This window comes from Melanaphis sacchari, unplaced genomic scaffold (assembly GCF_002803265.2).
Source record: "Melanaphis sacchari strain LSU unplaced genomic scaffold, SCAv2.0 Contig61_pilon_pilon, whole genome shotgun sequence".
Classification (NCBI taxonomy): Eukaryota; Metazoa; Arthropoda; class Insecta; order Hemiptera; family Aphididae; genus Melanaphis; species Melanaphis sacchari.
Genome location: NW_020271437.1, coordinates 160,692 through 188,673, shown reverse-complemented (window position 1 = coordinate 188,673; position 27,982 = coordinate 160,692). Strand labels below are relative to the sequence as shown.

Here is a 27,982-nt window from a genome sequence, read left to right as displayed (position 1 = left end):
ATCAGGTTTATTATATTAAAATTTTATAATTTTGTCATTATTTTGACATAGATATAAGTAGGTTGCAGGTAAACCTATCAAATATCAATGTTGATTTATCATCAAATCCTGATCTGTCTTCCGTACAAGGATAGCGTGGTGAATTTAAAACTATTCGCAGGCTAATCTAATATTTCCTCCACAATTTAAAATATAGTCACTGCTACTATAACTCACTATAACCCGATGAATACATATGTTAACACGAACATTTTTAATTAAACCGTTCATGGTGAATAGTTACATAATAATACTATTGAGAACATATTATAAAGATTATTATTTATTACCTTTTGGTCATAACTCATTGCCATACCTTTCACCCATTCATTCATCATTCATCACCAACCTTAAAAAAACACAGGAGTGGTTCTCTCTTGATAACACGCTTCATCACGCGTGTATTAAGACATTAAGTGGGTCTTAGTTGGACCGGTTAGTACATTGGTATGCACCTATGGATAATATAATATTACATCGTATTACCTATGTATAATAGAATACAGTTATCACAGGAAAAACCATGTCGAGCTTCGCAACCGTGTTGATTGCGTTTTGCACGTGGTCATCGCTACTCCAACGAACACCTGTTGATGCCGCGAATATCCTGGCAGTGCAGACGATCCCCGGCAAGAGCCACTGGAACGTGATGCGGGCTGTACTCCGGGTATTGACTGACCGCGGACACACCGTAACCGTGTTCACGCCGTTTATAGACGGTGACCGGGATGGTTACACCGAGGTTGATGTGTCCGAGCAAATGGGACCGCAACTCGACGTAAACGCCACGTTCTTGTTTGAACATTTCGACACTACATGGAAACTAATGACGAACATGGCGAGAGTCACCCGCGCGAATTGCAATACGATTTACAGTAATCCGCAAATGATGAGCATTTTAAAAAGCGCTGCAGTGAGGGAATTTGATTTGGTCATCACCGAACCACTGGTGTCCGAGTGCGTGGCATACGTGGCCACCGTACTTCGCATTCCCATGGTGTACGTCGTTCCACCGCCGATCATCACGTACCTGGAACTTCCGTTGACCGGTCACGTTTCGAATCCGGCGGCCGAGGGACACATTCTGTCCGGTTACGGCGTTCCCGTAACGTTCGCTCAGCGTTTCGCCAACGCGATGCTGACGGTGTACTGTTCGATGTTCAAGTGGTACGTCGAACGACAGCTTCGACTTGCCGACCCTCAACCGTACGACGCCGTAGACCTCGTCAGGCCGTCGATAATTTTCACCAACACGCACTTCATAACCGAACCGGCTAGGCCGGTGACGCCGGACATCGTCCAGATTGGCGGTATTCATTTAAAACCACCAGAACCGATACCGAAGGTAATATTAAATAAACACCGTAAGATCCAGGGACGTATGCAAAAAAAAAGTTTAATGGGGCGATTATATTTTTTGAAAATCAGATGTTGAAAATTACTTTAATAACTAATAATTACAATCTATTCTATATGACTATTCAGATTATTGCCTATTTAAAATAACTAATAGTAAAAAACCGCGTTGCTTCAATAATTTTTTTTTTAAATATGTAAGTTACATTAATAACAAAATTAACTTTTATCACATAGATAACATGTTTTGCCATAGTTATCTTTGATAGAAACATTTTTTATTTTTTCAAAACTACGATGTCGAAAATTAAGAAATTATCAGCTAAATTAAATCATTTTTGTACGTGCAAAAACCTAAGCGAAAAATAGCATTTTTCTGTATGATGCTATGTCATTACTATTACTGATTTAAATATTAATATAAATTTAAAAACAAATGCTGTGTAAATAAGAAGACCTATGTTGTATAACTACTACTTGAAACACTGTGATAACATATTATGCAGACGTTGCATTCGATATTATGTATTTTAGTAAGTACTCGTATACGATACATACACTCAGTGTGGTTAGATTTTCTGATAATACCCATATTCTACGTAACAGAATCTGTGTTATGATTTTTACGAAGTTAAAAAAAAAATAAATATGTTTTCTTGTTGACAGGACATTTTGGAATTTATTAACGATGCGCCTCATGGAGTGATTTACTTCTCGTTTGGTTCGGTGGTATCGATGTCGTCGTTACCGGAAAATGTTCAGAACGCGTTCCAAAAGGCGCTCGCTCGAGTTCAGCAAAAGGTGTTGTGGAAATACGAAGGAGAAATGGAAGACAAACCGAAGAATGTAATGACGAGGAAATGGTTTCCGCAACGTGACATACTTTGTACGTGCATAGATTTGTAAATCATTTTTTATAACGACTGTATATATAGCTTAAAAGTTAAAACTTAACATTTAATTTTTAGTATTTATGATTAATTGTTAAAAGTTATGTAATCATACTTTATTATATAGTGCATCCCAATGTGAAACTGTATATCAGTCATGGGGGAATATCTGGAGTGTACGAAGCTGTGGACGGAAGTGTGCCCGTAATAGGTTTTCCCATTTACTACGACCAACCAAGAAATATTGACAATCTGGTGAATGCTGGTATGGCAATCTCTATGGACCTGTTATCTGTTACTGAAGAAACATTTTTAAACGCCGTTTTGGAGATTGTCAACAATGATGGGTGAGAACATTAAATTTATGCCATTCAATAAAATTTTTAAATATTACTAACTGTATTTATAGGTATCAGAAAAATGCTAAAATAGTTTCTGAACGGTTCAAAGACCGACCTATGTCACCTGTGAACTCAGTAGTTTACTGGACTGAGTACGTTTTACGTCATAATGGCGCGCCACATTTAAAATCTCAAGCACTAAATCTGACGTGGTATCAGTATTTTTTGATTGATGTAATAAGCACATTTTTATTCATTGTATTTGTCGTGTTATTCATAATTTATCGTGTCTCAAAAATGATTTGTAAACACTTTTTGATATTTATTTATAAACGCAAAGTAAAATCTGAATAAATTGAATGCAATATATACTAATATTTAATTAAAATATAATTTAATAGATTACAATTGTCCTACTTATTTTCTAGGATACATTATACGAAATTGTTATTATATTAGATGTAACAGAGTATAACAAAAACGAACTATAACATAATTATTATTATTCAATAGTCTGTTTAAAAATGACGTATAAATATATTTTTAAATTATACTATGGAAGAAAAACAATAAAATAAAAATTTGAATATAATGTAGTTAAATACTTACCCAAATAATTAATACTATGCTTAATAGTTTATATGTATTACATAATACATTTATGAATAACATATATTATAATATAATATGCTATATTAAAAAATTGGTATGATTAATTTCTAAAACGATATATTGCACATAAATGAATACAGGTTTGATGAATAATACGTACCTACAAATGAACCATACTTACACTTACATATAACTTCATAAACTATAAGTAAGAAAGATCTGATTAAGACCAGCTATAGCCTTGTAAGGGTCTAGGAACAGGGCCGGATTTAGAACAAGTGTCGCCCTAGGTCCTTTTAAATATGCCGCCCCTACTCTAAGAAAAAAAAATGTTGTAATTATTTCTAATTAATTTAATTAATTTTAAAGAAATTAGGTCAATAGTCATTATCAACAAAACAAATAATTATAAATTGTAATTAGCTGGTATTAGCAATATAAATTTTTAATCCTATACCCATGTTATCTATAACATTTTACGACGAATTTTTTTAGACGTGAAATCATCAATTATATCATCATAATTTATACTTCGAAGCATCTCAGATTTTATTTGTAGTATTGATGTCGCGTTTAATCTATCTGACTCCAAAGTTGAACGATTTTACTCTTTTCAATGCTGAAAACGACCGCTCTGCTGTACAATTTGTTGCAAACGTGTACAAATATATACGTAACGCTGTTGTGACGTTTGGGTAAATATCTATTATATCATTTGTATACAACATCTTACAAAGTTCTTGGGCGTTTCTTTTTTTGTCAGATTTAAAAAAAAGATGATCACGCAAATGAAGACATTCATTTCTAAATGATTCTTCAATATCATTAGGATATTGTTCTATTAGTGTTCTAGTTTTTTCAGAAATAATTTCTTCGTCAAAACTACATATATTCGTAAAAAAATCAAACTTGACACATAAATCTTTATATGAACTGCCACGTCTTACAAGTGTCATGCGCCCGTATATTTTACACACAAATATCTATACTTTAATATTAATTTACGCAGTTATATAAATGCATAAAATATTTATATGATTTTTTTTTTATTTCTTACAAAATTTGCCGCCCTAGGCCCGAGCCTCATAGGCCTAGGCGTGTAAATACGGTCCTGTTTAGGAATCTATATACTCGGCTGTTGCCTTATTGGTACTCTATGAATGAAAGAAGAAAAATACAGTCCATATTATTATACGTACATTAAACATTGAAATATTGACCACATTAGCGTATACACAAACATAGTCTTTAAATAGGTATACGTCTTCACAATATTTATTTCTTATTATTAATAGCCAATAATATCAGTAATATCACCACTGATGATACTTAATACTATATTAATTAATCAATGATATTATTTTCATTACATTTAAAGTCGATTACTAAAATGTTACGTTTGTTCAAATAATTAATTTAATTGTTTGAATCAGGGCTCGCATTTGAAAAAAAATTGTTTTACGTTATTTACAATTGAAACGTTATAAAAATTTTGAGTTTATCGTTATTCTTGAATTAAAATTTTTAATATATCTTATAAATTATAGGTAACTATTAAATAATTGGAAATTTATTTATTCATTTAATGATATACTATATATAACGCTTTGCGTTAAGTTTTGTTTTATGATATTTTGTTAATTGTTATGTTTTGTTTTGTGTTGTGTAACTATTTATGTTTATCATTTTCCGTTATAATTACGTTACAAATCTCAATCTTTTTTTGTCAAATATAACGTTATTATAACGTTTGCAAGCCCTGGTTTGAATACTTTGTTATTAAGTACTTACGTTATCCCTGCAATACTCAAATATATTAAAACATGACTGTTAATTATATGATATTTAAACATTTTATTTTTACAAACTAAACAACAAATTAAATGAACATTTTTTTTTTTAATTATCTCTTTATTTGTTTTATATTTATATAGTTGGTATTATTTATTATTTTGTACTATGTAGTTGTAGTAAATTATACTTTCAGTCTTTAACCTATTGATAAGATAAAATGTTTTTTGTTTTATTTAATTGTAATACAATATGTACGTATTACATATAACATAAATACAAGTTATAACTTACAAATAAATTGATTTTTATTATTTATTAAAAATAATCATTTTTTGGAAAACTGTGATATATTTAATAAAACTTATTTATAAGTTACTTAGACACGCAACGTTGTGTAGTTTTAAATAAAGTAATATGTTAGTTTTTATACCTAACTGAATGATTTATATTTCGTAGGTGTTAATATGTAAGTGTTAAGTACCTAAATTAAATAAATTATATTGAATTGTATTTGAAGTGAAGATTTTACGCGTTCATTTTTTATTTTATTAAATTTTATATCTCATATTTTAAATTTAAAAATAAATTATTAAACAACAGCGTATGTTTTATTGCTCTGAAAATATTTTAAAGGTAAGTGTAAAACAAAAGTGTATTATCTTTACTAATATTTAATCAGTAACAGTGATCTTCATTGTGAACTTAAATGTTTTCAAACTATTTAAATATTTGAACTAAGAATTTCATGTATTACAGTTAGAGACGTGCTCAGGAATTTTGAATGGAAGGGGGGTCAAGGGGGGGGGGGGGTCAACTTTTTTTTAATATAATATTATAATCAATTAAAATAATCTGTGATATGATATGATATGAAATGATAAATTGATAACTTGAAAGTTATATTTTGTAATTGTAGATGCTAGTTAATAGGTAGTTGCTCTTCGATCATATACAATGGATGGAACCACGGGTTAATATTTTAATGTATATGTTAGCGAAAAGTCGTCAGTTATATAGCCTTTACTGTGCATGCGCAAGCGACAAGTCGCACATTTTCCCCAAAAATATGATAAATATGAACATAATATCACTGAATAATTCTGTGAAAAAGTGGGCGAGTTAATGATAAAAATTAACTTCAGTTAAATTAAACTAAAAGAACACAAGATCGATAAGTTATTTTAAGTTAACCGTTAACAAATTATAAATTTAATTCGATAAATTAAAATTTAATATAGAAAAAAATATTAACTTAGTTTAAAAACAGTTAATTAATTTTTTTTTAATTAGTATGTAAATCACATGAATGGCTATGTCTTTATAATTTTTTTGATTATAAAAAACAATTTTTCTGAACTTTTATCATAATGTACATTGTACAGTGTAAATATCCTTTTACATTATATGATAGACTACTTATTAATTTAAACTATACAAATCTCAAATTAATAATTTAACAAATATTATTATTTTTATATTATATAGCAATTGAAGGTCGTATAATATTAAAACATTTAAAACAATACAATTTATAAAACACGATTTCATTAAAAACATTTTTTATATCAACAGCAAAAAGCTAAGTTATTTTAGCTTTCAATTAAACTCTTTAAGTTCATAAGTTGATTAGAAAATAATCTAACTAGTTAAGTTAAAAAGTTAAAATAAATTAACTTTTTAAATATTTAATTCCAATTTTTGATTTTGTGTTAATATTATGTAAATATGTAAATGATAATTTGTTTTTAAGCTACGAATTCCAATTTTTCAACTTAATAACAACAACTTTGGATTGATGTTAGTTATTTTAACGGGGGGGGGGGGGTTATAAAATTATTTTTGGGATAGTGACACTAAAAAAAGAGTACTAATTCATGTGTATTTTGTTTGAATTCTCTAAATAAAATAAAAGCATCTCTTTACACTCGTAATTCATAAATATATCAAGCCAAATCAGTTTATATAACCTTTAGGTACCCTTAAACAAGCATAATTTTTGGCTGTAACTCTTTATGATGTCTAAGTTCTTTCATCTCCTACGGTTAAATATCTTGGACTAACGATAGCTGTCTGACCTAGGCACACCATATTAAAATTTGAAGAATATAGTTGAATACTAGGCTGTGTGCTTAAGACACTTCTTATTAACAATAAACACACCAATTTAATTATTAAACTACTTTTAAAATTTATGTGGACCTATTGACAATTTATTTTAAATACTTAATAGTAGAAATTAATAATAAATACCTTAATAAATTTATCAAAACTTAAATTTATTGAATTTATAACGAGTTAAAATCTGTATTAAAGTCAAATATTAACTATGAAATATAAATAAATAGGTCGAGATAAATATGCGACTAATTACTAGAACATGCACAGCAACTGGCGACTCGTCGCTAACATGTACATCATTGACATTATGTGTACCTAATCTATAGGCTTTGGCTTTATCCATTGTATATGATCTAAATAATTACCACGATCTTAGTACCTATAATAATAGTTATTATCACCAATATTAAATAATACAGACTGATAAGGTGAAAATTATACCTAATCAATAAATCAATTGTACAGTGTACACGAATATAAAAAAAAACTATAAAATTAGGAAATATTATCCTCCCCTAAGCATGTCCATGGTTACAGTATAACCTTGCGAAAAATCATACAGTCACGGGTATTTTGACAAGCTAGGGTATAGGATACACAGCACTCACCTGTGTAGTCAGCTGTAGTATTTCTATGTATAATAAGTATTTATATATTATATGCATAGTATTAAAATGTGTATTTTTAAGTAAACCATTGTTTTATTTTTTATAAATGTTTTTTTATTTTTTACATTGAACAAGACGTGTATTTACTCATGCGGATTGAGAAATAAGATACCTAATTCTATTATAATTTGTAGGTAATTAATATAAGTTCCTACTGGCATAAAACGGTCTATGTATATTATCTTTGATATAGTTTAATGCACGACACCTACTTATAATGTTATTATCGTTAAATATAAGTATGTATATTAGAGGTTCTTATAACTATTTGTAATTTAGTGTTACAAAAAGTTAGTTACCTAACTTTTAACATTATTTCTTAGGGGGAAAACGAGAGTGTATTATATTATGATATGATTTCTATTAGTATACGCATAAAATAAATATATAATTATTAAAAAAATATATTAATTCACAATAAATTTGCTTGCCGTAGTCAATACTGTAGTTTTATAGTATTATAGTGAGGTCATATATTTTATTTTATAATAAAAATAGTATATATAGGTATGTGTATCATCAATTTTTTTTTAGTGTATCTATACCATATTATGATGTATAGCCTGCATAGGACAACTTCAGAAACCAAAAAAAAAAGAAAAATAATATACGAATAAACAATTTCATTTTTATAATAGCAGCAGTCCGCTTGAAGAGCAGAACTGGATTTTTGGTAAAGTTTAGGAACAATTCCGGGTTATCGTTCGTCGTATAGGGTTTGTGAGCGCTCTGTTGCAAACAATGACTTTACGTTTCACAGACATATTGATTGCGTTTTGTGTATGTCAAGTACTGCAACCGTCGCAACACCAGTGGAAGTCGGTCAGAGCGGCAAACATACTTGCGGTGCATACGATCCACGGTAACAGCCACTGGCACGTAATGCGGGGCGTTCTAAGAGCGCTGACGGACCGCGGCCATACCGTGACCGTGTTCACACCAATCGTGGATGGTGACCGGGACGGTTACACGGAAGTGGATGTTTCCGGTAACATGAGTGCGAGGATCGGGTTAAACGAATCACAGGTGACGAGTTATCGGTCCACAAGGGCGATTATGACTCACATCGCAAGTTCGGGTCGTACCAACTGCGGTATTGTATTCAACCACCCAAGGATGCGAGAAATCCTGGATCACCACCAGTTGCGATTATTCGACGCGGTGGTCGCCGAGGCAATTGAGTTGGATTACGTATCGTACGCGGCTACCATTTTACGTGTACCTTCCATATACGTTGTCCCACCACCTATTGTCACGTACTCGGAGCGTATGTTCTTCGGGCACGTCCCCAACCCAGCAGCTGTCTCTAACTTACTGTTCCAGCACGGAGTTCCTAAAACGTTTTTTGACCGCTTTGTCAACGCTTTACAAACGGTTTACGGTTCATGGTGGTTATGGCGAGAAGAACAGAGGCTCCGAAAATCCAACCCACAACCATTCGACACCGTACAACTGGTAAAACCATCGCTGATTTTCACCAACACGCATTTCATTACCGAACCTTCCAGACCGTTGCCGCCAAACGTTGTGCAAATTGGTGGCATACACCTGAACCCGCCAGGATCAATACCGAAGGTAATAAATATGTTAAATACTAATAGATTATAATTCATATCCTCTAATAGTTAAAATCTATATGTGCATAATGGAGACTATAAAATATCAAACAATTTGGTAGGTTGATCTATTATATTTAATCATAATAAGTACACATAGAAAATTTATTTCATTTGTGTAAAATATTTTTACATATTTTTATTATATAATGATACACAATATATAAATAACCTGGTAAAGTATAATTTAAGAATATGTCATAAGTTTGTTAAACTTTAATCCTTCTTTATGCTAATGGACTTGCATTTTGATTTTTATACTCTGAGTGGAGCTATAAATGTATCGAATTTAAAATCAAGTGTGTATTTTTTTTCTGTCATCAAATTTTGAAACAGCAAAATTGCTTCAATTTTTAATTTTGAGGGTGTTTTTGGTGAAAATTTTATGTGGTTGGTATTTTGGAAGATTAAAAGTAAAAAAAGTCCCCGTATTTTTCTTAATTATTGTGATTATTGATTATTGATGATTGTGGTCACAATCATCGTCTATTTAAGTATACACCACACATACAACGGCGCTCAGTCGCTCACCCCATAGCTTACACTGTTGTTATACTCTTTTTTCTCATGTTATTTCAAAAATAAAAATTAATTAAATTAATCACAATATCATTGACGAACTTTGGTGTATCTCCTCTATCTTTTCACTTCCTGGTTAAAATCTAATCAACATCGGTAAAAACTTACAGCCTCCACAAAAAAGTTAGTGATACTCATTATCCGGAGATATCTGGAGAGTACATAAAAAATAGAAAATTAAAAATATTATAAGTGTCGGAATGATAGCATATGTTCAATTAATTTTCATTTTATTATTATACTTTTATTAATTATACACAATTTATATGCTCTACATAAGTGATTAAAATAATAACTTTTATTTTTGATAAACTTTCATCAAAAAAGGAAAAGGGGCAACCATACTAGTAACCATACTGCTATACAGTAGAAGTCGAATGTAAGTCATAATTGAGTAGATCACTCTAATAGATTAATATTATTAAAATATAACTACTTACTTTTAAAATGAAATATTAAGCGTTTATACAATTTTATACCTCAAACTTAAAAGCGATTTTCCACACGTTGACTCAACTAAATAATTGTTGAATTAATATATTTACTTCTATGCAATTGCATTCTCGTTTACAGGATATTTTAGAATTTATTGACGACGCTCCTCATGGTGTGATTTACTTCACCTTTGGTACGGTGATTTCAATGTCATCGTTACCAGAAAATGTTCTAAACGTGTTTCGAGAATCCTTCTCTCAAATTCCACAGAAGGTGTTGTGGAAATACGAAGGTGATATGAAAAACATATCGAAGAATGTGATGACACGGAAGTGGTTTCCACAACGTGAAATACTTTGTACGTGCCGAGATATTTAAATAATGTCATAGATTCTATAGTTTCTTACGAAAATATATATATAATATTTTATCCAATTTATTCTACTTTTTTTAAATAGTGCATCCAAATGTGAAACTGTTTATCAGTCATGGAGGCATATCCGGAGTGTACGAAACTGTGGACGCTGGTGTGCCTGTACTGGGATTTCCGTTTTTCTACGACCAACCGAGAAACATTGACAACCTTGTCAACGCCGGAATGGCGATTTCTATGGACATAGATTCTGTAAATAAAGATACGTTTTTAAAGGCTGTTTTAGAAATTGTCAACGATGAAAAGTAAGTAGAAACTATTATGTTTTTCTAAAACAAAAATACAGAAAATATTTTGCTTGAAATTTATACAGGTATCGGAAAAACGCTAAAATCGCTTCTGAACGGTTCAAAGACCGACCTATGTCACCAGCTGATTCTGTTGTTTATTGGACTGAGTACGTTTTACGTCATAATGGTGCTCCACATTTGAAATCTCAAGCTTTAAATCTGACATGGTATCAGTATTTTTTGGTTGATGTAATAAGCACATTTTTATTCATTGCATTTATCGTGTTGTTCATATTGTATCGTGTCTCAAAAATGATTTGTAAACACTTTTTGATATTTGTTTATAAACGCAAAGTAAAATCTGAATAAATTGACTGCAATATTAACTAGTATATAGTTGAAATATAATTTAATAGATTCTCTTAATTGTTTTCCCAGATACATCTTATGACCCACAAAATAATTATTATATTGCTTTCGTCATATATTAATATGTTTTGGTTTTGTTTTATTTTATAGTACCAACGATCAATTGGAAATACAGCTGATAGGTAACTCGCACATTATTGTGGGAATTTAAATAATATAAAAGAAGTATAAAAATAAACATATAAGGTGTATACGTTTATTGTATTATAGGTAATAGTAACAACATAAGTGGCATTGTAGATAATATTCAAATTAATTAGTTATTATAAAATAACTATATAAACTTAAAGTATATATGCTTATATTTTAGAAAATTTACTATTATTTCAGTTGGTCTTACTTTTTTGGGGATCACCATTGATGGTAGAAATTCCTGAGCTATATTATAACGTAAAATGTTACAAAATGTTTTTAATAAATTATTGGTATTCATTAAAGATAATGTAGGAGGATAATATCTATTCAATTGGAGATTTTTATTAAATGTTTATCAAGTGGTAACAGTGCTGGTGTAATTCAATATTTTGGTTTAAACACTAGACTCACACCTCCAATTCTTTTTTCTCGCAATGTTTCAATAAATGTATCTTGGTCTACAACTTCTTAAAATTCAAAACAATGATAAAATTGAACTAATTTTGAGTCGGTGGCGTAGATGAAAAATTTTAATTAAAGTAGCCAAATATATTTTATCCTTCCACCCACCCATCCATTTATCTATTCACAACAGAACGTATATCAAAATTGTTTACTTTGCTCGCAATAACTGTCATGTGTGAAACATACGGATTGAGTAAAATAAATACATTTTTATCAATTAGAAGTTTGTTTTCCTCTATAAAATAAAATATACCATAATATTAGTTTTATAAATTTTGGTTTAAACTAAATTTGAACGATGTAAACATACCTTCTAAAAACTATATATTTATAAACTCCAGATTTAAAATTTTTCACGGCATTTTGGTATGATGTCAAAGAACAATTAAACTTTGAGTTTACTATAATTAGTCTTTATATAGTTTTTACTAAGTATAAAGATTAATTATTTATATTAACATTAAATTTTTAATTAAATATTTGAACAAAAGCATCTTTAAAATGTTTCGCGTAAAAAAAACATAAATATACCTATATGCTTTTAGCTTATAACATCATGTGTGTATAATTTAAACATAATACATAAAGTACACATTATTGAAAATATAATTAGGTATATGATATTAATAAACCAAAGAATTTTATGAATGTATACTAATAAAAAATTTTGTACTAAGTAAAGTTATATAATTACATAAATAACAATTCTTTTTAAAGCACTGATTATGTAAATTCATATTCGTTCAAATTTTCTTCTGGATTTAAAACTATATCTTTTCACATAATAATAACACGAGTTTTTTATGTCTATTTTACACCATATTAGTGAATCTATGTCGAGTTTTCATTAATTTTAACATCGATATCGATTTTTTACATACAGCAGATGTTGTAGAATAGTGCTTATACTCGTATTATATTTATATGCTAACATTTTCCATTCCATAATTTAGAAGCAATATATTTTACAAATCTACTATAACCACCAACACCTCCAAAACTCAACGGAGCCTTGGCTCGAAAAACATTGACTAGTCATGCCACTGTTTCGAGCATTAATGTGAATGTTTAAATTAGTTAAACCTTCACGACCGATTTTTACGGCGTGAGACTTCATTTTGGCAATGCGTTTTCGATTTTTGATATACTTTATATCCTCATTTAGTTCAACATAAATTATTATGAAATTACTCTGTTTAACAAACTCTTCGATTGTGACTAATTTTCCATCAAGATTTTTGCTTAATTGATTATGAATTTAAAGTTTTACTTATTATACTATATATGCATGACTAAATTTAATTTTACTATCAGGTTTTTCATTTCTACTAGCATAAAGCAATTGAGAAATTTCAAATGTGTTAAGCTTCTTAGTAAATAATATATATTGCCACATCCGACAATACCAACAATAGAATTCTTAATACTTTTGCCGCACGTCGAAAATGTTGTTTCTTTCCACCCACCTCTAAAAAAATGTATTCTATAAATTTACATCCAACTTAAATATTGTTAATTAATTACATTTTCAATTCATGATTTGTTTCAAAAATCCGTTTTGGAGTTGTTATTAATTATTCAAATGCACCTTCTGCTACTACTTCAGATGTAATATTTGACATGTACTTTAAACGCATACACCATATTTTATTATTTTATTCAAGTAAATTTAATCGTATCCAATAATTTAGACTCAGAACTGTAAAATTGATGATTAAATACACAATATCTTAGTCAAAAATACAAAAAGTATTTTATCTGTTCGTACTGTGTTTTTAACCAATAGTTTAAACCACTTATGCATGTCACTATTGGACTTTTATTTTATTACACGTTTTTTAGTATGAATTTATAAATTTTAAATACCGTTCAACTTTTTCAGTGGGTGTAAGACTGATAGTAATTAAGTAACGTTTAATAATTGTTTGCCAGAAAGCGGCACTATAAGTACTATTAATTATGGGGATATCAATGTTAGTAATGTTTTTGAAACGCGTCGAGGTAACAAGTGTATAAATGTAGATATTTATTAATTGACTGAATATCATACATTAAAAATCTGGTGATACAAATTTGAGGTGTACAAATAAAAATGTTCCACAATTGTTATAGTAAATAAATAAAATTAAATTAAAAAAATTAAAAACGCGCATAACCATTGCAAATACTATGACAAAAAAATTATTAGAAAATTGTAAGAAATAATTTGAAACGTAAAGCTGAATAACATTTTCACATTAAAACAAATAACCTAATATACTTGGAATTGCAAAGTACTGATAAGTGATTTTTCTGAAATTTTTCAATATAGTGAAATGAAATGAATTCAAACATCGGAAACATCCATATATGAAACTGGAGAAAAATCCTTTCCAACCTACCGAAACCTTTAGAATATGCAAAAAATAATTAATCGATGTTCAGAAAAATTTTATTTACAAAGATGATAATTTTTGTTTTATTAGTGATGATGAAAATCAATCTATATTTACATATTAAAAAAAAATTAAGGTTGTTACATGATGCCGAACACGTTTTTGGGGGTTGAAAATTTTAATACACTCCAAAATATTTTGTTGAACTTTATCTTACTCATGCATATATGTATAAACAATTTTTATGTTCTTGTGATGTTTCGTTTTTTAAGTAATAAAACTGATATGTGACACTTATATGTGGAAAAAGTAACAAAATATATCTTTTAAAATTACTGGTAGTATAATAAATTTAATACATTTTTATGCTGACTGAAAAGTTGTATATAATGTTAAATTACAAATTTTTCCTAACTGTAAAATTGCATGTTGTAATATTTATATAGGACAAAACTGGTTTAGACACATTAAACAACAAAAAATGTACTTAAACAATAATTTTGAAATTGACAAACAGATGAAATATTTTTTTTGGATTAAGTTATTTCCCTCCTGAAGAAGTTTCGGATAAATTGTATGATCTTTTGTAGGTTGTACCTTATACAAGTTCTAGTATTACTTTTATAAATCGATTTAATTTTGAAAAATTGAGCCTATAATAATCTTAAGACTATTAATGGATCAGACAGTTTTTACAAACATTTTGACAGTCAGTTTTACATTGCTCATCTTGAATTTTAAGTGAAACTAATTTAGTTGATAATTTTATAAACAATAGAATCATTAACTTAAAATCTTAATAAAAAAAATAAAAAATAATTAATAATTTGGTAAAATAGAAAAATATTTGGAATAAATATAAAAATAAATCAATTATTGATTGTTTAACTTTTATGAAGGAAATCGGATTTAAATATCACTATTCAAAAGTAGTGTAGTAAATATTTACATACATATTATATATTTACAATAAATACACGTCCATATTTTTAATCACGTTTGTGACAAATAGATAAGCCTGTATTAAAGTGGGAAGGGAAATGTGCTTAAACAAATCATAAAAAAGTCAATGTGCGAAAACACTTTCTGCAATACATTGTAAATGAATAGGTACACTTAAAGGTATAAGAATAGTTACATTTTATGGTATTTAAATATTCATGATTTGAGATGACGAGAAACATTTAAAACATGAAGCCATTAATTATTTCTTGTAAGTACGTTTATAGAGCTTTATTAATAGAGGATATAGTTAGACATATTAACATATTAGTCCAGTAGTGGTTTTCCTAGGGAGGCAAAGGAGGCTGTGCCTCCCTTGAAAATAAGAGACATATATGGTTAATATTATTTAAATTATAAAATATTGTTTTCTTATATTTTTAAATATATACACTATTATAAAAGGGAAGTTAATAAAATATATATTTAAATTTTGTAATGAAGGAATTATGGAGAGTCCATGCCCAGTCTTAGTCTTTACTTTTTAAATAAGACCGTGGTGCCTATATGTAAAAGACTGCCCAGTGACCGTGCGTGACAAGGGAATACCTATGTTCTATATTATTAATATTGTTTATAGAATATACTAATAATATACTGATAATTGATATGATGTAAATTACTACGTACAATATATTAGGCTACGGATTGCTCTCCATACATCCCGGCGAGTCAACGGCGGCTTCCCACTTTCTCAGGAGGCAACCGCCGCTGCCGTTATCGATACGTTACATGTGTACATAAATTTACACACACAGACCCACATAAAATATGCAATTAGCGCATGTGCAATTCTCTAAGGAGACTGCACATAGTCGTTGCCTCCGTTGGAAAACGTCACTGCGCCTCGCGATTCACTACTAATCATTCTTTGGGAACAAATTTAATAGAATTTAGGTATTAAACATGTGTACACTATATGACACGGTACGCAACGGTTGCTAGTACAAAGTACAGGCACCGAAGCGACTGGTCTACACCGTTATCACCACCACCACGGGTAAAGACGCAATATAGTCAACTCCCCTACCAATGCCATAAAGGCCAAGGCGGGACGGAAAGATAAGTTGTGCCGGACGAGCTTCCGGTTTCGGCCGCGAGCAATCGCGGGCATCGTAGGTCGATCGCACGTCTAACAACATGAGATGTTCCGAATGTTGTCCAAAGAACTCTACTACGGCTCCACATGGACTTGACTTCGTTGGAATCACCGAGTCTACGTCCAACCGCCTAAGGTTTAGAACTTCGTTGCCGAATCTGTTCAACCGATCTGTTTGTGTGGCTCCACATCGGTGCGAGCATTCACAATCACACGACCGGCTTTCCGCGGATCAAAACCACGACAACCGCCGGAGCCGCGTCAATTGGCGTCATGTACAACTAATTAATCTTTAGATTGTTTATGATGTAAAAATTAATCCCTACCACGGATTATTGTACGTTATCACTAAATAATTTATCATCAATAGCAATTGATAATTTTATAAAATTATTATTATTAATTGATAATTGTATAATCAATAGGAAGCAAAATTGTTGCCTCCTCAAACATTTTATGCCAGAACCGCCACTGATATTACTTTAATAAACTGAATGATATCATGTCATAGAAATTGAAGTATTCCCAGTTTTATTAATATAAGTGTTTTAAGTACTAAATATTTATTTCATCAAATTGTAGTTAAAGTGAGTTTTTTTGGTTTGTGTTGATTCATTCTTACCAATAATATTTAATATTTCATTAATAATTCAAAATAAAAAAATAAAAAAAATTAAATAAAAAACAAATCGATAAATTATTATACTTAAACGTTTTAAAGGCCAAGGTAAGTAAATATTCTAATTACAACAATGAAGATATGCCGTGAATATGATAACGGTCAATATTTAAATTGTTCAAAAAAATAATATCATTTTAAATTGCACATATTTCTTGATCGAAATCTTAAATAAACGTAAAGTTTGATTGAGATTGTATGAATTATTGTTTTAAAATAATTTTAAATGTGAGTGTAAAAATAGACCATAATTAATCAACAATATTGATTAAAGTGAATTTTTGCATAAAATACAAATATAATAAATAAAAAATAAATTAATTAATAAAAAACTTAAATTTTAATCCACATACGTACATACATATGTATGATGCAAATCTACACATTGATCTCACGGAATTCGTAGTGATTTATTCAATAATCAATAAAATTATAAAATTAAAATAAAAAAAAAAAACAATTAATACAGAGGTAAAATTCGAAAATATTTAGAATGAATTTAAAAATAAATCAATTGATTGCTTAGCTTTTCTTAAGAAGAACAGACGAAAATGTCACTATTCAAAATTTACATAATAAAACAAACTTACATACACATTTTAATTACATCTGTTCTAAACTGATAGTCTTAAGCCTATATTAATGTGGGGATAGAAATGTGCTAAAACGATTTGTAAAAAACTAGTTGTGCAAACTAGTTATACCTTTATTATCTAAACCTTAGATATGGTGTAATAAAACGATCCGTGCCCATATACAACTTAAGTGTTGAATACTACGTTTACTATTATTTTTTTTTTACATTTAATACTTTTGCAATGCGTCAAGTATGTGTACACTTAAAAATATAAGTAAAGTTACATAAATTACATCTTATGATATTTAAATAGTCATAATATTAGATAACGCGATAATATTTAAAACATTAATCCATTAATTATTTATTTTACATACCTATGCAGTGTAATATAAATATGTTCAAATGAACCAATGTGTTAAATGAGAATTTAAGAATTATAGTTTTATAATTTTTTTTAATGTAAGTAGACAATAGATTATCAAAATAATTAATTTAATCGATTTCTGAAAAAAAAAAAAACTTAAATTGTAATTGTAATTGTAATTCAAGTACGTTAATATGTTTGGTGCAGATCTACACATTGATCCGAATGCTACTCGTTTAACAGAACTTAAGATCCAGCAATGAAGATCAAGAGTTCGAATTTCGGGGCCCAACTGATCGCGTTTTGTGCCTGTTTAGCGCTGTTCTTGAAGTGGACGCCGGTTGGTGCTGCTAATATCCTAGCAGTACAGCCGATCGCAGCAAAGAGCCAATGGAATGTGCTGCGGGCCGTGCTACAGGCGTTGACTGATCATGGCCACACCGTAACCGTGTTTACACCATTTCCGGATGGCGACCGAGACGGTTATACTGAAATAGACGTTTCTGGAGACTTGGAGACGAGAATTGGATTAAACGCGTCGCTGATTATGGATAGTCAATCTATGTCGACAGTAGTTAAACTTATTGTGAACATGACCCGGGCCGGTTGCAGAACTGTGTTTAAACACCAGCAAATGCAAAAAATTTTTGACTGCAAGTCACAGGTGTTCGACGTGGTAGTAGCTGGGACAGTCTCCTTGGATTATGTGTCATACGTGGCCACCGTCCTCCAAATTCCAGCCATAAACGTCATATCGTCATCGGTCGTCCTCCACTCAAAACGTTCTTTCTTTGAACACTTTCAAAATCCCACAACTACTTCCAGCTTCTTGTTCTGGCGCAGTGTTCCTAAAACTTTCGCTGACCGTTTTGCCAATTCGCTGCATTTAATTTACAGTTTGTGGTTGTTATGGCGGGAAGAACGATGGCATCGGCAAATCGAACCGCAATCTTTCGACGCTGTGGATCTGGTCAAACCGTCGTTAACTTTTACCAATACGCACTTGATCACCAAACCTTCTAGTCCGCTGTCGCCAGATGTCGTACAAATCGGTGGCATACATTTGGCCCCGCCAAGATTGATACCGAAGGTACAATAAACAATTGATTTGCAAGTTATAATTTGTTTAGATATTAACCATTTGAGGCGCGAATTAAGAATACACTGCACAACATAACCCACATGTTTTATACTGAGTACATTAAAAACAGAAAATTAAAAAAGTTATAAATGCTGGATTTATGGCGTATACTTTTATTAATGATCTACAATTTATATGCTATAAATAAGTAAATTTAATTATAACATTGTTTTTTTTTTTTTTGATGCATTCTAATCAAAAAAGAAATGGAAAGGGTAGAGTAACTGAGTAAGTAATTGTACTTTTGTAAAGTAGGAGTCGAGTTTAACATTCAGTAGATCATTCTAATAGATTAATATTATTAAAATATACCTATTTACTTTTAAAATGAAATATTAAGCGTTTATACAATTTTATACCTCAAACTTAAAAGCGATTTTCCACACGTTGAGTCAACTTAATAATTGTTGAATTAATATATTTACTTCTATGCAATTGCATTACAGGATATTTTAGAATTTATTGACGACGCTCCTCATGGTGTGATTTTCTTCACCTTAGGCTCGATGATTTTAATGTCATCGTTACCAGAAAATGTTCTAAACGTTTTTCGAGAATCCTTCTCCCAAATTCCACAGAAGGTGTTGTGGAAGTACGAAGGTGATATGAAAAACATATCGAAGAATGTGATGACACAGAAATGGTTTCCACAACGTGATATACTTTGTACGTGCCGAGATATTTAAATAATGTCATAGATTCTATAGTTTCTTACGAAAAAATATATATAATATTTTATCAAATTTATTCTACTTTTTTAAATAGTGCATCCAAATGTGAAACTGTTTATCAGTCATGGAGGCATATCTGGAATGTACGAAACTGTGGACGCTGGTGTGCCTGTACTGGGATTTCCGTTTTTCTACGACCAACCGAGAAACATTGACAACCTTGTTAACGCCGGAATGGCGATTTCTATGGACATAAATTCTGTAAATAAAGATACATTTTTAAAGGCTGTTTTAGAAATTGTCAACAATGAAACGTAAGAAGTAATTATTATGTTTTTCTAAAACAAAAATACAGAAAATATTTTCCTTGAAATTTATACAGGTATCGGAAAAACGCTAAAATCGCTTCTGAACGATTCAAAGACCGACCTATGTCACCAGCTGATTCAGTAGCTTATTGGACTGAGTACGTTATACGTCATAATGGTGCGCCACATTTAAAATCTCAAACTTTAAATCTGACGTGGTATCAATATTTCTTGGTTGATGTAATAAGCACATTTTTATTCATTGCATTAATCGTGTTGTTCATAATTTGTCGTGTCTCAAAAATGATTTGTAAATACTTTTTGATATTTGTTTATAAACGCAAAGTAAAATCTGAATAAATTGAACGCAATATATACTAATATTTAATTCAAATATAATTTAATAGATTACAATTGTCTTACTTATTTTCTAAAATATATTACACGAAATTGTTATTATATTAGATGTAACAGAGTATAACAAAAACGAACTATAACATAATTATTATTATTCAATAGTCTGTTTTTACTTATCCATATATATATATAAATAAATATATTTTATAATTAAATAATAGTTTACTTATAAATAGTTGACCATTATTATAGGGTGACCGGTCAAAATATTTTGGAAATAATATCTTTGGTCAAAGTATCTCTAAACAAAAATGTAATTTTATTAAAATTATTATTATTCAATAGTCTGTCTTTAAATATCTAAAAATAAATAAAAAATATAAAAATTGATATAATTTATGGTTAAATAATAATTTATCTATTAGTAGTTACGATTATTAGTCAGTATTTATATACATAAAATAAAAATTACAAATTTAATATTCGAAAAACATAATAGTAAAATTCATGATTATTATAGATTATATCTTTGTATACAAAAGAAAAATAAATATACAAAATATTTAAGAAATTTAAGAATATAACAGAGTTGATCTTTCTTAATAAAAACTGTCTCAGAATTCACAAAAATGTTACTGAATACTAGGGTTTGGAACATGATAAGTGATAACCTTTAAACAATTAAAAAATAATATAAAAAATGCAAATATGACTTAAAATTACAAAAAACGAATTAAAAAATTATAAATATTTGTTTAAAATTAGCAAAAATACATTATTTTTTTTTAAGAATAGTTATAATAATATTAATTACACAAAATTATTACATTGTACATTAAAGCATACTTTTTATTGTCAAAAGTATAAATGATAGCTAGTAAGCAATTGTCTTATTTTATCGAATCTTTATCTTTACCTAACTCTTATGGCGTATACAATGTAATGATATACACATTTATCATTATTTATTATTTATTTAATTTATTAATTTTAGATTTAAGAAAATAAATAGAATTATATCCGTTCAGTTATATAAACATAAATTATCAAAAAAATATATTATTATTCTTTAAACTACCTTAGACTTAAAAAATTAATAGAATAGTATTATTATAGCTGTAAAAACACAAATTTATTAGGACATATTAAAATATTAATGATTCACGATAATACACATACACATGAATGAGTAGCCGCTATTTGCAAATTCAATTACGGTCAAAAGCGGCATATTAACATCTATAAGAATTGATTCGAAAATGAATACGACACTCAGTCGCTTACCCAACGTCTTTTCAATATTTTTATCATTTTCCTATATGTTTGTTTTACAAGTGAAATAAATTTAAATAACTATATTTATATCTTTCGATTGTCAAACACATCACTTCAAACATACCTTTTTCTCTTTTTCTCTCTTGGTCTTCAGCATCTACCAAGTTAAGTCATTTAAGATATAACTCTAGATCACAAAATATTCAAAAGATAAGTGAAAAATCTTTCCTATAAATATTCTCTGTAGATTATTCCACTAGGAAATAAAAGCTCACGTACCCATCCCTCATAAAATATCTCATGAAGTTATGAGTTAAAGATCCATAACAAAATAAAAACAGCATTTAAATACAATCTCATGCAAACAAATTAATGATTCAGAATCTTAATTTCACCATCTTATTCTTTTTAACTAATTCCCTATTAATCACTTATATTATATATCTATCATATTCTTAAGTCCATACAACAACTTGTGTAAAATATTATTTTATAAAATATAAATTTAATGTAGGTTCTTATACACAATTTATGTAAAACAAAAGCTATGCGTGTAAATACGTTAACTGACAAAATCTAATTATAATTAAAATACGTTGAACTAAAAAGGAAAATAGGATTTAACAATAACAAAAAATGACTTAAAAAATAAAAAACAAAAAAAAAACCAAAAACTGCAAAATAAAGATTAATTATTTAAATTCACATGTTTATGGAATACATTTATGACTAGGAGAGCATCGTCTAGTACAATGGTTCTCAACCTTTTTTAGTTCACGGCACACTCACGCACTTAAAAAATAAATGTCCCGAAATAAAACACTGTTTTCAATATTTAACAACATTTCTCGTGGCACATATAGACAATTTTGCGGCACACTGGTTGAGAACCACTGGTCTAGTAAGTTCCAAAAAAAAAAAATGCAATATGCATCAACTACCTAGTCCTACTGATCATGATTATAAAATGTAATTCACTCACACATCTTGGTAGGTTAGAGTATTAAAACATAAACTACTAAGAAATGATCAAGTTAAAGTTGAAATTTTTTTTTTTTATGTTTGAGTATATTTTTTTTTTCAAAATAAGTCTGTTTTTAAATCAGAGAAAAAAAGTTAAAATAAAAAATAAAAAAATCAAAGGTGCAGTGATTGTAGGTCGGGCTATTTTGCCTGTATTGAAAAATTATTATTCGCCTGTATTATAGACTTGTAGCTCTTGAGTAATTTGATTGATTGTTTTATAACAAACCAAGAAATATCTATTATGTTTGTACTTGTTTTGAATTAAACTTATTAAAGTTTGGTTATATCTTTTATCAGTTAAAAAAAAAAAAAATAAATACTATTTGTGATTATTATAAGTAGTTTGATTGAATTGTATAAAAATTATAGCTATAGATACATATTTCTATAGTAAAAAGTATAAATACGAGTATATAGTTATATAATTTATGGTGGATTAATTCATAAATATTAAACATTGAATTTTGTATAAAAAATAATAGATAATTATGTGACAATTAAGTGGTCTTATCTTCAATAAATTTTTTCATGACATTGAAAATACTAGGTGTACCTAGTAAAATGAATATAAATTAAGAATTATAAGTGAAAAATAAAATAATCGTTTAAGCAATTACGGTTTTATAAATTAATCTATATGAACTTCTTTTTCATCAGATGCACGTGTTGGATGGTTGGTAAGTAGAATAATCGTGTTAAATGATCTTATATTTTAAAATATGATAATTTTTCAATATTCTTCTATAATATTAATATATAAATGTATGGTTGTGACAATCTCTTAACCAATTAATAAAGTAATAATTATATTTTAGCAAATAATTTTATTAAGAAGGACTAATTTTTGAATTGATTTATTATGACATATATGGAAGTATAGTAAAATATAAGTATAATATATTATATTGCCCTATAATTAACTATTATAAATCTAAATAAATAAGAAATTATAAAAAGGTCAATCGTAAAAATAATTATTATTATTCAAACTTATATTAGTTCTTAAGTCAATAAATGACAATTATTTATCAACAATGTACTTACGTACATATATATATATATATATATATATATATATATATATATTGCATATTTAAATAGGGTTGTGTGATTATCTAGGTAATATTTTATTAAAATTTAAATGTCTGTAATTTTAAGATTATTCAACTTTATTGAATTATATTTAAAGTAAAGTAAAAGAATATTAAATTATTTTGTTAATGTTTTATAAGTATTTTATTTGTATACTTAATACACAATAAATATTAATGATTTATATAATAACACATTAGCTATTGATTAAAAAAAAAATAAAAATAAAAATAAATTCATTCAGAATTTAGAAATGTTCAATAGAAAAACTATCATTTCTTAACTAATATTTGAACACGCTGTGAAATATTATGATTATATAGGTCAATCGATTTTAATATAGACACAATTAGTATTATCATAAAAGTAAAGTTTGTATTATAGTTGTATTAACAATAAATATGTTATTATAAATTTATGTATATTGGTTTCCGTCTTAGTATTATTATAGATATTTTATTAAATTAATGAATCTTTAATATTACACGTGTAAGTAGAACGAGTAATCTTTGATGAGAAATACATCTTTAAGTATTGTAATTTAAGGTAAAATATATTTTAGTAGAGTTTATGTCTTGAATAATACTTATAATAATAATAAAAAGAATAAAAGTAATTTTCTTTTTGTTAAAAAATATTTTTTTATTAATTCTTAATTAGTTAAATTGATTGTCGAAATAGATAAACTTTTTTTAATAGTTTAAAAAGTTATCTATCAGTTTGATATAAAAATGTTTTTTTATAATTGTTAGTTTAAGAGTATTATAAATAATATTATATTAAAATAAATATGGTTGTCAGTAAAAAATTATCTAATATTATAATAATAGTAATAATATTATAATTTTAGTTATGTTCCTTGATAAAATAATATTATTTGTAGTTGGACATAAAATGTGTTATATGTGATCTGATATTGATTGAAAGAGTTAAGTTGATATTTTTTCCATTATAATTTTAAATTTTACGAGTTAAATTTATTATTTATTTATTTTAACTTCTAACATAACACAATCTGAGTTAATTTTTTTTTTTCATAAACTTAATCACCTTTGTTGATAATAATAATAATGTTGTTGCTATATTTGTGTCTATATATTGTATTACAGTCTCAAAATAAACCAAAATACGAAAATAAAATATGTCCAGTTACGAGACAATATTGGTTGCATTTTGTGCGTGTTTCGCAACCTTCCATTGGTCGTCGGTCGGTGCAGCGAACATTTTGGCCATCCAGCCACTTCCTGGCAAGAGTCACTGGAACGTGATGAGGGCGGTATTGAGGGCGTTTACTGACCGCGGTCATAACGTGACCGTATTTACGCCGTTCATAGACGGCGACAGAGATGGTTATACAGAAGTGGATATATCCGAGCAAATTAAACCGGTGCTTGGCATAGACGCGAATTATATGATAAAAAACTTCGGTTCCATGCATAATGGAATGCCACATATGCTTAAACATACCCGACTGAATTGCGATATGATCTATGGACATCGACGGATGGTAGACATCTTGGAGAGGTCTGGGACTCGAGAATTCGACTTGGTCGTCACCGAGCCATTGGTATCCGAGTGCGTGGCGTACGTGGCTACCGTGCTCTGCGTGCCCATGATATATGTTGTTCCGTTTCCGGTCGTCACGTACTTGGAACGTTCGTTGACCGGCCACATCATAAATCCGGCGACTGTAGGGCATATCATGTCCCGTCACGGCACTCCCAAAACATTTGCGGAACGTTTAGGTAACGTGGTGGTGACGGTACATTGTTCGATACTTATGTGGTATACTGAGTGGCAGCAACGGTGGGCCCATTTGCGACCATACGACACCGTGGACCTGATCAAACCGTCGGTGATTTTCATCAACTCGTATTTCATCACCGAATCGGCACGGCCACTGACGCCGGAAGTCGTCCAGATTGGCGGAATTCATCTAGCACCTCCCGAACCTTTACCGAAGGTAATTTAAAGTATACAACAAAATGTTAGGCCTTTAAGCTTAAGTACTTCAGAGTAAATTTTATATTGTTAGCTTTGAGTTCTATGACCAGCTGCGGCCTTGATGCTGCTCATTTTTATCATATATATATATTTAAATTAATGTTATCAAATGTATTTGTCTTACATAATATATACTAGGTGTAAAGAATAATTGAATAAAAGTCGATGCCTGATAATAAATCTATTCGCTAATCAGCATAATATTAAATATAATAACTACTAATTGGTATTGTTTATCTGCTTTGTTTTTGTATCCACATTGTTGACTCAATTTTACTAAGATATAATATTCCGAAATCTATATTTAGCAGTTTTAATTTTATATTATTAATTTTAATATTAGACTGAATTAACTGATAATAATACTTAAAAGTATGAACATAACTTGTGTTCCCCTTCGATATTTTATTAAATTTTTATAATTTACATGCACACGATCAACGCAATTCATATGAACGATTATCAAACACTTTGATTTGTTCGGAAGATTGTTTTTTCCTATTTGTTATTCGACTTTGGGCGATATTTTTGTACAACTAGTTCATATTTTATTCACAGGAGATTTTAGAATTCATTGACGATGCACCTCATGGAGTGATATGCTTGTCATTCGGCTCTGTGGTTCTAATGTCGTCGTTACCGGAAACCGTTCAGCGCGCATTTCGAAATGCACTCGATAAGGTTCCGCAAAAGGTGTTGTGGAAATATGAAGGAGAAATGAAAGATAAACCGAAGAATGTGATGACGTTGAAATGGTTTCCGCAACGTCATATACTTTGTATGCACCGTTATATTGAATTAATGACATGTAGTTTTAAACTAGACTATTACCTATAAATGTTATTTAATCCGACTTCATTAATATGCAGTGCATCCTAATGTAAAACTGTTTATCAGTCATGGAGGTATATCCGGAGTATACGAATCCGTGGATGCTGGTGTGCCTATACTCGGTTTCTCTTTTTTCAATGATCAACCGAGAAATATTGACAATTTGGTTGACGCGGGGATGGCGATCAGTATGGATATTTTATCTGTTACGGAAGATAAGCTGTTGAATGCCATTTTGGAGATTGTTAACAACGATAGGTGAGCAATTTTAAATTATTCAATAAAATGTAAGAATAATATCAACTACTTTATGTATGTCTGCCAACAGATACAAGAAGAACGCTAAAATCGCTTCTCAACGGTTCAAAGACCGACCTATGTCACCCGCTGATTCAGCAGTTTATTGGGCTGAGTACGTTTTACGTCATAATGGAGCGCCACATTTAAAATCTCAAGCTCTAAATCTGACGTGGTATCAATATTTCTTACTTGATGTAATTAGCACATTTTTATTCATTACGTTTATCATTTTGTTTATAATCTTTTATATTCTAAAATTTATCTGTAACTACTTTTATACATTTTTCCATGATGTCAAACATAAACGCGAATAAAACAAAATGAAACTTTCAACTAATAGATAATAAATATTTTAATTTTTCAAAGCAGTGTATAGACATGTCAAACAATTTAACCGTTGTATTTTTTATGTGCTATGCTTAGTTGTAATCGCTGTTATTATTATTGTTGTTATTTTTCCTCTAAATCTTTTGAATATTATAGTAAAATATATGATTCAATAAGATGGTGCATTGTGATTTATTATACTCAGTTAATTTTTAATAGTGACTCATCTGAATTTTTAATATATATTTGGTGGAATATTGTTTTTAATTTAACTATGTGAGGATAGATCAATTAGCGTATTTTGACATAATTGGATGATTGTTATTTAATTATTAATGGATTAAATTTTACTTTTTCTTGTTTATGTGGACGTATATTCAGAAAAATTAAGTGGAAAAAATGTGGCAAGAA

The 27,982-nt window shown here is 29.0% G+C and overlaps 2 protein-coding genes across 5 annotated transcripts; both read left to right on the top strand.

Moving 5' to 3' along the window:
- Positions 1 to 61: 61 nt before the first annotated feature.
- LOC112600158 lies at positions 62 to 20,730 on the top strand. Its single transcript, XM_025347332.1, has 14 exons — positions 62 to 1,384; positions 2,062 to 2,281; positions 2,413 to 2,632; positions 2,695 to 2,965; positions 3,767 to 3,933; positions 8,457 to 8,491; positions 8,579 to 9,393; positions 10,587 to 10,806; positions 10,907 to 11,126; positions 11,195 to 11,465; positions 18,505 to 19,329; positions 19,827 to 20,046; positions 20,146 to 20,365; positions 20,434 to 20,730. The coding sequence occupies exons 1-14, from the start codon at positions 563 to 565 to the stop codon at positions 20,717 to 20,719; spliced, it is 4,812 nt and encodes a 1,603-aa protein (XP_025203117.1). The 5' UTR covers positions 62 to 562; the 3' UTR covers positions 20,720 to 20,730.
- A 2,858-nt stretch (positions 20,731 to 23,588) lies between these two features.
- LOC112600143 (UDP-glucuronosyltransferase 2C1-like) lies at positions 23,589 to 27,689 on the top strand. 4 transcript variants are annotated; one of them, XM_025347309.1, is made up of 5 exons: positions 23,589 to 23,694; positions 25,219 to 26,072; positions 26,672 to 26,891; positions 26,983 to 27,202; positions 27,273 to 27,558. In XM_025347309.1, exons 2-5 carry the CDS (start codon positions 25,251 to 25,253, stop codon positions 27,556 to 27,558), a joined length of 1,548 nt encoding a protein of 515 aa, XP_025203094.1. In that variant the 5' UTR covers positions 23,589 to 23,694; positions 25,219 to 25,250. The 4 variants fall into 4 exon arrangements, with proteins under 4 accessions (XP_025203094.1, XP_025203095.1, XP_025203096.1 ...); XM_025347310.1 differs by lacking the exon at positions 23,589 to 23,694 and adding an exon at positions 24,576 to 24,655; XM_025347311.1 differs by lacking the exon at positions 23,589 to 23,694 and adding an exon at positions 24,989 to 25,038.
- Positions 27,690 to 27,982: the final 293 nt, after the last annotated feature.